The 15,627-nt window shown below is 40.7% G+C and overlaps 1 protein-coding gene across 4 annotated transcripts; it reads left to right on the top strand.

Annotated features, from left to right (window-relative positions):
- Positions 1-2,756: 2,756 nt before the first annotated feature.
- Positions 2,757-15,286, top strand: rell2 (RELT like 2). 4 transcript variants are annotated; one of them, XM_020653398.3, is made up of 6 exons: positions 2,757-3,043; positions 10,562-10,777; positions 11,586-11,648; positions 11,935-11,998; positions 12,369-12,545; positions 12,629-15,286. In XM_020653398.3, the coding sequence occupies exons 2-6, from the start codon at positions 10,576-10,578 to the stop codon at positions 14,466-14,468; spliced, it is 2,346 nt and encodes a 781-aa protein (XP_020509054.1). In that variant the 5' UTR covers positions 2,757-3,043; positions 10,562-10,575; the 3' UTR covers positions 14,469-15,286. The 4 variants fall into 4 exon arrangements, with proteins under 4 accessions (XP_020509054.1, XP_065814996.1, XP_065814997.1 ...); XM_065958924.1 differs by lacking the exon at positions 2,757-3,043 and adding an exon at positions 3,294-3,557; XM_065958925.1 differs by lacking the exon at positions 2,757-3,043 and adding an exon at positions 7,082-9,337.
- Positions 15,287-15,627: the final 341 nt, after the last annotated feature.

Genomic DNA, 15,627 nt, shown 5'->3' with positions numbered 1-15,627 from the left:
ACCTAGCTTTCAAAACCGAAGTTGGGAGGGGTTGACTCGATAAGAACGGCTGTACTGTTATTTTGGTCTAACAAAGTTTCAGTTAAAAACATAAAATCAAGGTTGTGCTCAATAATAATTGGTTAAAAAATGTTTGGGACAGGTTGTGGCTCACAAGGAATGGATGCTAAGTTTGATAAGTTTGCAAAATCATAACTGCCTTTTGTGTCTTGGAACAGTCCCATTTGTTCTCCTATTACCTATCAGCACAGAGATTTTGGAACCTACTGACGTGCAGGGCCCCGCTTATCCTGGAGAGAGTCATGACTGCTGATATCCTTGGACCCAAAACACATCAGTTTGACCTCTGAACATTCTGCATTTCATCTTTATCAAGCTGAGGAGACAACACATGATGCACCACAGGGGGGACAGGGGGGGCTGGGCGCCGTGGCTTCGACTCCCATGTCGGAACGGGTGGAGGTGGGCACCATGGTGGTGTTTATGGGAGAGAATAAGGGAGAAGGGCGGGGGGTACATTTTAATCCAGCACTGACCAGCTCCTTCATTTGGTCAGAGAACTACAGGTGTGAGGAGGAGGGAGGTAGGGTGATCAAGGAGGAAGATGACCTGGTTGGGGTTCGAAGGGGCAAGGGCGGTGAAATTTGGTGAGGGGGTTGAAGGTGGGTGCCCTTCCTCTTGGTTCTGATGTCTCTCTTCTTAAGGACGCTCCTCAGATACTGGCAGATGTGATTCTTGCCCACGGTTTTCATCACGCTGTGGTTTGAGCTGTTTTCTTTTGTCTCATGTCCTTGGCAGAGATAACTGATGGTTGACGCAGGAAGTAAAATAGGTTAGAGGTGAACAGTTTCACCCCTGACATGTTCAGGCAAAATCCATCTGCCTTAAAAAGATGTCTGCGTTTCCAGAAAAATGTAAAAACTGTTAATAAAATTCAATGAATGAGCATTACATTCAGTTGTAAGCCAGTTATTCAGTGCCAACAACCTGCTGAATCTTTTCTCTGCTCTTCTGACTGGTGGTATGGGGCCGCTGATAAACACATCCACATCCTTTTCTTTCTGTTAAATCAGAAACCATATCTCTGGGAAAACACAGTACTTTGGTGTTTTTACCGCACATCCTTTGTACATCTTTAACAGCAAAGTCACCCACAATCAGAGTCTCAAGCCATGGCTTTAGCGTTCCCTGTAGCCTTTTACTTTTTGATATGCTTTCAGTCCTTACCCTGGTGTCTGAGGATGGAGGACCAGATGAAGATCCAGGGCTCTGCAACAGAGGGGCATATCTGTTCTGTAGTTCCACATTTGGTTGTAGAGGAGGTTTGTTGCTTACCCTCTCCTTCGCATCTGTCCACGGCTGTGTCCTTCAGATACCGGGGTTGAAGAGACACTTTGCAGGGGAGGTAGTGCGGGCCAATATTTATTGTATTGTTATTTGATTAAATTCTCATCAGTGTGCATTTGTTTTAAATGATTTTCGCAAACTACCTTGCATCACTCACTTTCTGCACTTTTGTAAATTGAATATGTCCGAAAGCTGCTATAATTCAAGTTTGATTGATTACTTTATACTCAAAAATCAGGTCAGGGTAAAGGGTCACATCTGGTAAATGGTTAAAATTGAGCTTCAGGAGTTAACGCATGTTTCCAAAACCCACTTTCACAGATTCAATTCTTTGCAAGCCCCCCCGCGCCCCTCACCAAACACATCGGCACATAAAGATATATTGATATACACCAAATGCACTGTCAGATAAGCTCTTTGATGACAAATTCATATATTTTGGTCTCAAACTTTGTCTGCAAAAAGTGTGTAAGAGTAACTTCAGTGTGAGAACAAACTGTAAAAAAGAAGAAATAAAAAGTGATACTGCAACATGAAGATTCACAATCTTTAAGATCAAACAACAGTCATTGCTTTAAACTGTTTTTTTGAAAACCTGACTCTTCAAATCCCTTAAAATAAAAAAATAAAAATCTTCTTTAATATTTAAACTTCCAGTCCTGCAATGATTTCAGCGTGCAGCTGTGAGACTGTCACTCTTACTTTATTTTCAATGTTCCGCTTTGATCTGTGTTGTGTGTTGATTGAGGGAACAGCAGTACTTATCTCACATATGTAGGATGTGGCAAAAGTACGCAAAAGGAAGGAAGGCTCTCTTCATTGCCAGTTAGGTGACGCTGAGGGAGGAATATGACTCGTCATATTTTCTTCTTTCTTCTTCTTCTTTTTTTCAGCAGTTGTGACGTCTGCTCTATCCACCATAAACATTTACCTGGCTTTGCTGGCAGCATTATCTTTATATTGACCCCCCCCCTTAAAGGTCTTGAAGGCCCCACTTTGGGAACCATCATGCATTTGAAGGTGCATGATATATACAGATCACTTTAAGAGAGAAAAGAATAGTCTACATTAAAAACAGAACAGATACACAGTGGAGGCAAATCTTTCCAATCGACCCTCTCATTGTGTTGTGTTGTGTTGTGATATTTTGGCTGTTCAAATGACCTGAAAGCACCCAGTGTATGCAATGCACCTTTTGCACTCAATCAGTGAAACCATTTAATTCTGATCATTTTTCAAATCAACAAATAACCCAAGAGTTTAGGAGCAAAGTTCACTTTATTAAGGTCTATTATTGACTTGTAGACCTGCACAGTATTATCATTTAGAGATTTTGATGATTGGTTACACGTCCTGTAAATTGGAGGCTACTCTTTGTGCCGTGCGATGGGCGGAGGTTGAAGCCTATAAATAAAACAGATGTGCGCAGCATGTTTCAGTGCAGGTGAAGCAGCGTGGAGCTCCGCTGTCTCTCTCTGGATGAACGAAGGTTAAACTCAAACCTGCAGCAGAGGCAGCCAATGCCGCAGACAGACAGATGCCTCCCAGCTTCCTGTCATTCTGCCCTACTCAGCAGACCGACGCCTCCTCACGCTCCGGCCAGAGGACACGGAGCAGACTGCAGCCATGGGAACGCATCAGCCCACCCGCAGGACCACCGGAGAGGACCGGGCTGCTACACTCTTCCTGACCTAAGGTGAATATCCAACTCGGCTGTATTGCTGTCTAAATGTCTCTGAGGCGTTCCGTCTGACTCATTTAGTATTTAACCTTGAGGATGCAGATAAAGTGTGTGTGTGCTCGGTGCGGGCTCAGTGGATGGACCCCCCCTAAGTGGGTCCCAGTGTGCCCACGGAGATGACGATGTGGTTTGGGTGTCATTGACTGGGTGGGGATGCTGATGCAGTGATTCAGCGTTACTGTAGGCTAATGGCACAGTATGCGGGATGTCCCTCAATAAGAAATGACTGGCCAGACTTCATAGGAAAATCTTGTATTTGAGGCTTTCTGGCTTATCAGAGTGTAAACCTACTCAGCAGAATAAAAATTAAGCTATTTGAGGAAAATCTGAAGTCGACTGGATAATTCGGCCTCATTTGATGCACCAATATTTACTTATCGTAGTGTTTAAAACTTAAAAAATGTTTCGCGTGCTAGAGGTCTTCCGCCAAGATCAACCGCACCTCAGCTGCGGCCACAGCTTGATAAAGGTAAGGTAAATTAAACAAGGATACAATTATTGATGGATTTTGTGTGAGCCGAAAGGAAGAGCATAGAAATGTGATTGCATTAATGTATTCATATATTTTCGTGACAGATTTGACGTGTTTAAAAAAAAACAGCAGAGGCAGAAAGAGACATTTTTTCGAGTGAAGTCTGGTGCGAGTGATTCGCCTGAACGCCGATGGGAGGCTGAAAATCTTACGCACAACAATAAATCCTCCGACGCTGGTCCTGCGGTGGTTCCCATTGTAGAACTCCAAAAATAGACCTCCGGATGAGGTTGTGAAATTTATTTTAGACTCTTTTGGGATTAAATCCCAGACTCTGGCACGAATGTGTTCTGGTCCGGAATGAAGAGGAGGGTTCCCATCTTTCTCTCAGGAAGTTCGTCAAATATTAATCAGATGGCGCTCATTATAATACTAATGTAGACTCGTACATGCAGACTAGTTCATTAATTTATGTATCACTTTAACTTGTGATTATCTAAAGCTGAACCATCGTTGATCAATTCACGTCTAAACCAAAACTTTGCAGAGTTTCAGATGTTTTAGCTGACTGTTGTAATTGTTTATCTATTCCTCAACTATTTGAACCTCTATTCAAGATAATCAGCCAAATATGTCCACATTTTTACCATATTTCAGCATCATTTGAATGTCCTGTTTACACCTTTGTGCTAGTTATTACAATCTTGTATTTCATTTCACTTTATAACTGTCACAGCTGTTAAAATAATAATTGGTTGGTTTTGTTAAATCATAATTTTTGCTCAAGTGATGCTGCCCCAAAATCAGAGGACATGCTCCAGGTTTCAGTGCAGCAGACCCTGGCTCAACCCTGTATTCCATGTTATTCTTCAGTGGTCAAAAATAATTTAGAAAAATCTAAATTGACTGAAAATGTTTTTCTTATTAGTTGAGCTCTACTCCACAAAAGTTCTGCACAAACCTGCTGGGTAAATGTTGAACCTCATGAGGTCTGTGGCTTAGCTGTTTATTTGAATACCTGACATGAACATGCTTGCTTGCTGTGAGATAAAATGTATGAATTATTGAGGGGGGAAAGAGATCAATAAAAGAAGGTCAGGTCATCTACATAATTTATTTAGCCACATTTGCATTGTATGTTGAAGTCTCAGACACAAAAATGTAGATAAGTTTACATTTGTCGAGGACACGAAATCATAATTTAATGGTCGTCTATTTAAGGATTCTTATACATATACCCCTCCTATCAAAACTTCTTATTCCTGATCAGGGGACGTCTGTAGGCTGCAGCCTCTTTTGTGTGAAGGATAAACCAATCATGCATTTCACTTCATTTCATTTGAAACCTGTATTTATTGTTGAAAAGACACTGAGGTTTCCCTCATCTCCAATGCTGTCAAGATTACAAGCAAATTAAAAACAAGCAAAAACAAAAACACACCCACATATACTCAAGAATAAAAAACAATAGAAATCAATTACAACTCTTACAATTGGAAATGGAGTGACTAGAAATCAAGTGCTAAGCTCTGCGAGAGAGGGAAGAACTTGAATCTTTAGAGATTACCACAGTGAAGAGGAAAAGGCCGACATTAGTTCATGCTCCATGATTGATAAATATCCTTGGAGTTTGGTTGTGGATTGATTTATTTTTAGACAGATATATTTCAAAGTTAAACGTTGGGAGGAAAACACCTGGAAATATCTTGGGAGGCAAGATAAGTTTTAACATGTCGTTGACAAGTTGTTTTCACAGTAAAGAGAGACAAGTGGAAAAGAGTATGAAGCAGCTTCATTATCTGCATGAAGGTCCAACATGTTATCCACTGGTAACTTGATGTAAACATAAAGGACATGTGATATCCATAGTTAGGCATGTATTAGCTGCCCTGATTGACGGACGAGACCATAGAGGTTTGTCAAGAGGTTTAAACCCCACCACAGCTCCAGCTCTCAGCCTGTCGTTAGGCTGAATGAAAGTTAGGGTGAGACAGGATATCCTCACTCAGGCTACATCATTTGGGGCTGCAGGGCCAAATTGGGCTCAGAATTGGGCCTTAAATAATCTGTGCGTAGCCAGCCTATAACCATGTGTATTTGTCTAATTTCTAGTCATAAACATCTCATTACACTTATTTAAGCCAAATTCACCCGACAGATAAATATCTTATTCACCAACATGAATAGAGTTTGAATTGCTTGTGATAAATAAAAACACCTGTTAATGATTCAAGTAAGTTTTACTTGTGGAGTGTCATGAACTGAGATGTACTAACTAATTGAGATAGTAGATACAAAGATAGTTTTCATAACTAGTTGTAAGTTGTGGTGTGGAAAGCGAGTGGCAGGTTGTTGTTGTTGTTATCCATACAGCCTGCATCAGCTGCTCGCTGAGAGGACGGACAGATCCTCCTGGAGAATGAATCCGCAGAAATAGGTTGTCGTCCTTCTATTAATAGTCCTGGTGCTAATCATAGTTCACCCTTTGTCTGGCACACAAAGGTTGTCGGGCTAACCGAGGGAACATCCTGGAATTTAATGAAATAGCTCAATAGCTCTGACAATGACTTTTCTTACTTACATAGTGTTACATCTTGACTCATAAAGACTAGAATGGTGCAGTGGAATCAACTTTTCAGACGGAGCATCACTGCATCAAAATAATGTCCATCATAAAAACATTCTCCTTCCTGTCATGACGCAGGTAAACTATTAAAGATCCCCTGTGATGTCACAGCTCTCTGATGTTATGACTGGTTCATCCAAGCACACCCACCCCCTGCACACACACACACACACACACACACACACACACACACACACACACACACACACACACACACACACACACACACACACACACACACACACACACACACACACACACACACACACACACACGAGGTGATTCAGTCTAGGTCATAAAGATGCTGAGTCATCTCTGCTTCGTTCAGTGGTGTGTGTGTGTGTGTGTGTGTGTGTGTGTGTGTGTGTGTGTGTGTGTGTGTGTGTGTGTGTGTGTGTGTGTGCGTGCGCGTGTGTGTTTAAGGTACCACCTTCCTCTGAGCATCACGTTTCTTTTTCGAACTACGTCTTTACCTGCGTATATACTTTGCTCAACCAGATGCATAAAAAGTGATTTAATCCCGATTTTGTAGTTTCAATCTTTTTGGAAGCAGCTTTTAAAGGTTTGTTTGGAATAAAATTCCTCGTCGGCTTGTTTGACCCGTCAAAAACTCTAATGGACTCGTGTTTGGTCTGGTGGTAAATTGATGAGGCAATAAAAGTTGGTCCATCCAGTTTAGTCTGAGCAATACATTAATGATATAAAATGCTTTTCTACGGTGGCCTTGAAGGTCAAATGCACAAATATTTCAGGAAAGAGAAAAAACATTTCACCAGAGGCAATCTTTCAGTCCCCCCCCCCCCCCCCCCCACTTCCTTCTTCTTTACATTCATCTTCCTCCATCTCCTGCTCCCTCATTGACGTAAGTTCACTCCAATTACAAAGTAGTAAAGTCTTCTCCTTTCCAGGTCCTGGTGTATTTCTTGCTGCAAAGGATGAGTGTTTTTTTTTTTCTTTTGGCCTTTCTACATGATCCCAGTTTATGCAGTTCTGCTGTCTGAGCATCAGTGATTTTCATGTACAAATGAAAAAAAATGAAGGCATCCGCCATGTTTATACCGCAATTTCTAAAGTCTAACTCAAGATGGGAACACTGAATGACCCCTTGCGCTCTCAAAGAAAACAGGAAATGGTTTTGCTGCGTTTGACAGTGGCAGCAGGATCTCTGAACACTGACTGAACTGAACATGTGATGGTTCATGGCGTGGAAACTTTACATTAGGAGTCTTGAGGAAAATGATGTGACAGCAACATGACCGTGAAGCTTTCATGAGCTAGGCTGAAATAATAAAGAGAAGAGGAGGTGAAGGTTTTTGTCAGGGTGAGATAAGAGAATTCAAACTGTGGACAACTTGTTGTCATGGTGAGGGTGAATATGTTTACACTAGGGCCCGACCGATATGGGATATTTGGGGCCGATATCTCTATTAGAAAGAAAAGAAATCTGATACTGATATATTGGCCGATGTCTTTCTAAGATCTGTAGCGATAGATATGGAAATACACATTTATTTCCATTGATTCCTAAGATGCAGTTATCAAACACTTATGGAAAAGATATACAGTGAAGAAAAGATGGTCACTCAACTGGAAAGTAACGGTGCATGTACGTGCATCACCACTTGTCAGTGTGGAAAGTGATGACACTTGTTATAATCCATATAGCACCCTATGCTAGTGACGGCCAGAAAGTATCAACGATACTCAAATGAAATGCTATTTGACTGAATAAATCTAGTCATATAGGCATATGTCTGAGACTTTGGGTTCATTCAAACTTGTACAAATTCTCCTCTGTATTAAGCCTTGTTGTAGGGTAGAAAACATTTACAACTGATTGTCCAAAATGCTTGTAGTAAATGCAAAGGGTTCATTTGCGCAAAATCCTCCAGATTTGATGAGCTCTCAGTCGACTTTAAAGTTGTGCTGGTGAATTTGTGAAGCTGCACACTGAGATTAAGTGTTAATACCTCTATGTCAGCGCATTTGGAGTCAGTAGTAATTGGCTGGAGGGGCAGTCATATTGACGTTGATGTCCCGGCCCTTCCTCTAACCAAAACACACATTTAACGTTCAGATAAAACAGTCCACATACAGAACACATTCATGTGTCAGTTTGAAGCACACACTCACGGCTATGGAAAGTTCAATGACTTTGGTGTTAGTGGATGTTACGTTTCCTCTCACCGTTCCTCCTCTACTCTGATAATCTGCTGCACACAGCAACGCAGGAGCCTCAACAAGTTCTGATGATTGTGTGTGTGTGTGTGTGTGTGTGTGTGTGTGTGTGTGTGTGTGTGTGTGTGTGTGTGTGTGTTTAAGGGGCGTTTAAATATGCTGATAAGCAGCAGGAGGACCCCTCTGATAAGTTGCTGAATGTTTACGCTGTGTGTGTGTGTGTGTGTGTGTGTGTGTGTGTGTGTGTGTGTGTGTGTGTGTGTGTGTGTGTGTGTGTGTGTGTGTGTGTGTGTGTGTTGGTTTATTTACACATTCACTATTACAAATTACATCACCTTTTTTTTATTATTTAGTCGGCCCGTCAAACGATAAAGAAAATGTTTAATCGTGATTATTTTGCATTTTAAAATAAAAATAGTTTGGCTTAAATTTGGAATCTTTGTACTGTCTTAAGCTGAGAGTAATTTACTTGCTGTTTGAATTCAACACTGCTTTTATTTTGAAATAAAGTAAGGACCTTCTGGTTGATTGGAGGTTATGTTAACTTATCCAAAGGGACAAGATGGCATGTGATTAATTGTAATTAAAACATTTAATGCATTCATTTTAGACCTAATTAATTGTGATTAACTAGTTAACTGACAGCAGTTTCATGTAAATGAATATATGATTTATCAATGCACTATGTAGTACAGTTAACAGAACTGGAGATCAGACGTTAAAACTAAAAATTACATCATTTTTATAAACTTCTTGACGTGTGAATGTGATTTGTTTAAAAACAGTTTACTGATGACGATAAAGTTCTTGTTTAATTTATTTATCTTTTTTCTCACTTTCTGTGCGTTCACCCCTCTATAGATAATCAGTAAAGGAGGGGCTGAGGGAAACCCCGACTGAACAGGAGGGGCACACACTGTCCTCTAGTGCAGCTTGTTATCGAGCACATGTTTTTACTGTTTTTCTACCAAAGGTTTGTTTCTATTATCGTGAATATTCTCAGATTTCCATGTTTGGATGTATCTTCTTATTAAGCCAGCTGAATGGTAAGAACGACTTTTATGTGTTTTTCCAGGCGTGTGCATTTAAAGGAAAGATAATAGCTGGGGTCAAAGTTAAGCTTTTTAATGTATGTAGACCAACATTAAAATAAGATTTCAAATATGTCCAGCCTAATGTTTGCAGCAAACCTTCATGAGGAGTTTTATTTTGGCAGAACTTGGTGGAGAACAAAACTTTATTAGAAATAAGTAAAGATCACACATTGTTCATATGTCTGCAAATGTCTTTGAGGAGGGTTTATATTGTAACATTTTGATGCAGTGCTGCATGAAAAGACGTTTTTAATGGAATTATCTTTTGCATTTAGGGTTTTTTTCCGCAGTTTTTCCCATCTGTGACTCCATCCATATTTAAAATCCAACTCAAAATCCACTAATGACCAACAAGCTCTTTCTTTACAATGTATACTACAATGTATAATTAAGCTTATTGTAGAGTTATTGGCTTAAATTAATTGTAAGCTTATTAAACTAATAACTCTCCATGTATCAAATATAAATAAGGAAAAACAAAAACAGAAAGATAAAAAAATGAGTGACAGTCATGTAAGTTAGTTTGAGCAGTAAAGTCTTTGTGTCTCCAATAATTGGCTGCTAAAGCTGCTAAAGCTGTTTTTTTTTTCATTGTTAGCAATTTATTCCACTTTGGTTTTAAAGATATCTTCCTTCAAAAACATGCTCGGGCCTCAGCTGACGTTAGCAGTCACCTTCTTTGCAGCTACTGTCACAGTTTGATAGTGCTGCACTAGCAGATAAGAACCGTGTTAAACTGACTAGGAAGTGGTTGATTGTTACGGTTAGCTGTCGGCCTAAAGGTAAAGATACATAAATATATTCTACTGGCTTTTTGTCTGAAAATAACTAAATCAAATCTTGGGTCATATCAAACCTACTGCTTCTCTTGTACTGGATTAAAACAAATAAACATATAGGCCCACCCAGGTGCATGCTGGTCCTCTCCCTACTTACCTACCTACCTACCTACCTACCTACCTACCTACCTACCTACCTACTTATTATTTTATTTGTTTAAAGGTTTATTTGTGGGCTTTATTTTATAGATGAAACAGTTGATGTATTCAGTATTATAAAGGTATTAAAAAGCAGTCCCTCTTTTCTCTGTTTTCACATCTCAGGTTGAACCCACATTATGAGTGAGTTAGAAGCTTCGGGGGTGGGGGACAATCCCCCTCCCTATATTATCTTTGTGGTGGTCTTCCTCTTCTTCCTCACCGGACTGCTGGGCTTCCTCATCTGCCACCTGCTGAAGAAGAAGGGCTACCGCTGCCGCACCGGGGACATGGACGAGGAGGAGGAGGAGGAGGAGGAGAAGCTGGGAGTAAATGCAGACGGTGAGTTTAAGAACAACTGAGTAATCTTTCCTGGACTTTGGAGGTTTTAATGTAAAATGTCAATAACAACAACAACAACAAAAACATGGGTTATCCAAGGTTTGAAAATACAAATTTATAACAGAAACATTACAGGAGGTTTGAAAAGCATTGGAATTACCAAGCAGGAAGGGGTCCTAGAAAATATTGCATGCATGAAATATCTCCATTTCCGTATATAGATATCCAAACAACCATAAATATACGTAAAGAATCACTGGAGGAATTTTAAACCTTTGCATTGGTAAACGTTGACCTGATTTTGTATGTTCATCACAAAGGATAATGCGTCTCAGGATACATTTTAGTTCCTGCTCTATCTTTTAAATACAAACAAAAGACCAATAATCTGAATTGGATAATCCACTTTTTTTCTAAAGATGACATAATCCAGCTCACTTTGATCCTGTTTATTATAAAACAAAAAGGATAAGACCACCCTGATCCAGGTACAGCCTTTAAGAATTACTAAATCCAGATAACCGGTGCTTTACAGGGGTCTCCACATTACATACTTTGTCCACAGGGGGCGCCAAATCCATACAAGTTTGGAAGCAATTTCATAAAATGACCAAATCTGTATTTATTCTATTCGCTTAAAATCTTTTAAACACCATGGCCCAGATGTGACTGTAAACATGTTTTATGTGGACATCTTTCTACCATCTGTACTATGGCTACTCAAACGGAGACACAGTTTGAGGGAAATGTTTCTCTGCATTATTGAAAAAGGTGTGGCTTTAATGTGATTATTTTGTCTGTGTTCCAGACGATGATGAAGAGAATCAGGATACAGTGGAGCAGATCCTCAAATGCATCATTGAAAACGAAGGTGACAAATATAAACACATTGAACTGTATTCAGAAAGTGTAGAAACTTTGATCTAATGAACTTTTCTGTTCTTTGAATCATTAGTTAAGTTAATACACATAATGGATACTTCAAAATAACAGCTGTTGATATATTATTAAACATACTAGATTGTACCTTTTTCATGCCCATTTTCAGCAACATGCAAATTAATTCTCACCCATCAGATCAGTTTATTTCAGAAAATCCATCAAACAGTGCTTAACTCTGATACTTTAATATGACTTCTTCCTCTTGTCACTTCCAGCTAACATGGAAGCCTTCAATGAAATGATAGGAAAGCACAACATCTGTGTGCGCCATGACCCCAGGTAAGCTCGTCCAGACGGTCATAGCAGAAACCTGCATAGGATTTATCAACAACACAGTTGAGTTCTGGGGGCCAGAAGTGGCCATGTGGGGTAGGTTGTATTGGCATTGTTACTACCTGGAGCGCACATCAACACAGCCTGGGTCTATTGAATGTGGCAATGCTGTTTTGATTGGAAACTAAGGGCCATGGATTAGGTTATGTAATCAGTCGGGGATAGGAACATAATTGGGATGAAGGTTGTCTTCAATGTGTGCTTATCCTTTCATTAGGCCACAAGCACCTTCCAATGCTCAAATGAATTACTACTCTCAAACTTCTTTCATAAAAACTATTTTCAGTGTTTAGACAATGAAAATGTTTATGTGCAGGTTGCGTAAGGAGTCGATTGGTGGCGTTCCTCCCCATCTCCACACAGTCCACTCAGGAAGCGACCACAACTCGTGCCACCTCTGCGCCCAGGTCAAATCTAAAAAGGGACGAAGACAAAGCCGAACTCCCCGATTGAAACAACGACCTGGAGAGCAGACCGTCTTCTCCGTTGGCAGGTAACAAAACACGATTATACCACGATTGCAGTGACAGAAAGAAGCAGAATCATTTCACCTTGACTGTATCTTAATCATTTTAGGTTCAGAGTTATTCACACCGATAAGAAGCTCCATGGAGGTCCAAATCCAATGGTTAGTTCAGGAGACCAACTGGACCAATCCCAGGATAGCGACGAGAGGAAGGAGGGCGGGTACAATCTGAGAAGCATGTTCAAGGATGTCCGACCGCCTTCAGAGAACACCAATGGGGTTGCTCCGGCTATAGGGAAACGCAGGAAGAGTTTAACCATATTTGGGCTGAGGCGGGGAAGCGACCCTGTTGTTAAAACAGGAGAGGGGATGGGAAGGGAGCCCGGAGGTGTTAGATTTGCTATTAAGCAACAACCTGTGGTGCTGGAGGAAATGTTGCAGGGAGAGGACACTAAAGGACTCTCTGAACCTGGTACTAAACCTGGAAACAAACCTAAAACCGAACCATCAAAGAATCAAATCCCTGCTGCCCAAAAACGTGAGGCTAAAACTTCAGGTCCAGAAGATTCTCCTGCTTTGCAAAGTCAGAAACAGGGCAACGACTCTAAACAACGACCCTCTCCTGAAACTGGTATGAATCCCCGGATAAAACCTTCTGTTGGGAATATCACAGAGTCCACCCCAAACTCTCTTACTGTTGTATATCCTGCTTCGTCTGGACAGACATTTAAGATAGCAGAGAAACCAACAGACCTCGGAGAGAAGGCATTAAAATATGAAGAAGGATTTGACCCTGGGCCTATACAGACCTCCACACCCATCGCCCCCATGTATGGATGTTTGATTCCTACTCATCACCCTGAATCCTATCCTAACACAGATTATCCAGTAACCCAAACTCCTCCTGACCGGAGCTCCAGCCCGGATCTTGACCCAGGTTATGGTGCTAACCTTGTTTTAATAAGCCTAGGGTCATCCCCTCCATCTTCTTACCCAACAAGGTCCCAATCTTCATTTTCTTCTTTAAAAACACCTACCTCACCTCTGGTGATCACACCAAGCCCCAACCTAGGTGCAAGAAATACATCATTGGGGGATACACAAACTGGCTTTTCCCCTATTCTTACTCCAAGCCCCAAACTCCCATCAGGCCGGGCTACATCCTCACCCTTTGGAATAAGTGCTAGTCCATTACAAGTCAGAACTCCTTCACCTGGTTTTACGGCCGGCCTCACATTAGACGCCACACCAGTATCACCAAGAACCCCCTCTTCTCCTGCTTACTCAAACGAGTCCTCTGAACGTTCACCTCGTCTGGCGTTGAAGTCAGGAAGCGTGGCATCAGTAACGTCTACAACCAGAGGTGATATGGTTTCAAGCCTCTTACCTTTGAGGGAACAAGAGCAAGAAGAAGCCAGTATCCCCATTACAGAAGAGAAGAAAGAAACAAAGAGGGCTGGGATTCTGAAAAAAGCTAAACTCTCACCTGTTGAGGGATGTCAGCTCTCTGAAGACAGACCCACCAGTTTGCTTCTGTCGCCTTCCAGTCCAGCGCCCCCCTCCGGACCTGTAGGGAGCAGAATTAGCAGTGTGACCATTGTGAAAGCCAGCCCTGACAGCAAGAGAGAGTTTTCTGTTGTCACCATGGAGGAGAGGGAAGAATCCTCAACGAAGGAGAAGGAAAGAGAGACTTCTGAACTTGGTGTCGAATCAGAAAATTTGGAACGTCGTCCAGCAGTCGACCAGGAGAGACAGGTTGCAGTTCAAGGTGTTGGAGAACCTGACAGAAAAATTGGAGAGACTTCTGGAGCAGAGGTTAGGCTAACAGTGAGCCAAGACAGGGATGATATGATGGAGATGGAAGATATAAGAGACTGCAAAGTGACTCAGGAAGGGGACGGACAATGTGCAGAGGAGAAGGTGTCAAACGTTGAATTGAAACAGGACTGAGGTTGTGAGTCTCACATGGAAAAGCAGAAGAGTTCTATGGGATAAGAAGCAGCACTCAGTGGACTATAGAAAATGACACGCAGTAATAATAAACTCAAGCAATTAAAAGCTGCCTTTAATCTTTTAACCACAGCACTGAATATGTCACAGCAAGACTGATTCATGTAAAAATATCAGACACTCTCCCACGTTTGGATTTTAAAGATGATATGCAGTGTCTTCACCACAAATCACACAAACTTTACTTGATGTATTATTATTTGGCTTTAGTGTTTTGTATTTTTTCATGTCTTACTCTTACTGGTATTGACTTTCGTTTTTTTTTCTTCCTTGTGATAAATGTATGGAAACATGCTTTGAGCTCTGAGGCTGCACATAAGCCAAGATGTGGTCTGAACATTATGAGACAACAATGTTGACAAAACTAAGATTTGATAAAGACGTTGCCATGGTGATCTCCAGAGTTTACCAATCTATCATTTGCTAATAAGAATTTTGGAGCAAATGTAAACACATGCTCACATAAGTCACAATTGTAGGTTTCGTCTTGATAGGCTCTGGTTCGTGCTGCCAATTAAGCAAAGGGAGACGCATCGATTACATAAATATTCTGAAATTCATGTACCATTGAAACACTTAATTCTCACTCGCATTGTTTAGCTGATTTGTAAAGAGAATTCAAATGGAGTCAACAATTCATTTTTTTGATATATGAAAATTTGGAAGGTGTCTTAAACTCGGAGTTTGCAGTCATGTCCCGAGCAGGCAAAGTTAAAGCGAGAGGGAGATGGATCAGAATTAAAGTAACTTTGGTCTTGTTTCTTTCTTTCTTTTAAATTGTGGCCTGCAAGCTTTAATCTAACTCTGGTGCAATGCAATCAAATGGCAACATTGATTTTAAATATTGTACATGGTCTCTTTACAATTTAAATAAATAAATTTGCAAATATTTGTCCAAAGCTACAAGAATTTAACTTGAACAAACGTTGGCTCTTTTGTGAGCCAAATCCACTTAAATGGCTTCTTTTCATGAGTTTCATCTCCAAGAATTGCTTTTTCAGTAATTTCAATCCAAATTCACAACATTTAATATTACCTGACGACTAATGCTACACCATTAGAAATAGCCATTATATATACCGTTATATCCTGTCATTAT

This window comes from Labrus bergylta, chromosome 9 (assembly GCF_963930695.1).
Source record: "Labrus bergylta chromosome 9, fLabBer1.1, whole genome shotgun sequence".
Lineage (NCBI taxonomy): Eukaryota > Metazoa > Chordata > Actinopteri > Labriformes > Labridae > Labrus > Labrus bergylta.
The sequence above is the reverse complement of the archived record's forward strand: the minus strand, read 5'-3'. Positions and strand labels throughout refer to the sequence as shown.

Bases quoted from the DNA above. Each gene is read 5' to 3' on its own strand.
- rell2 (XM_020653398.3), top strand. From the start codon at position 10,576: ATGAGTGAGTTAGAAGCTTCGGGGGTGGGGGACAATCCCCCTCCCTAT. The intron at 11,649-11,934 runs GTGACAAATATA...TGTCACTTCCAG, and splicing joins ATGCATCATTGAAAACGAAG to CTAACATGGAAGCCTTCAAT. The intron at 12,546-12,628 runs GTAACAAAACAC...TAATCATTTTAG, and splicing joins ACCGTCTTCTCCGTTGGCAG to GTTCAGAGTTATTCACACCG.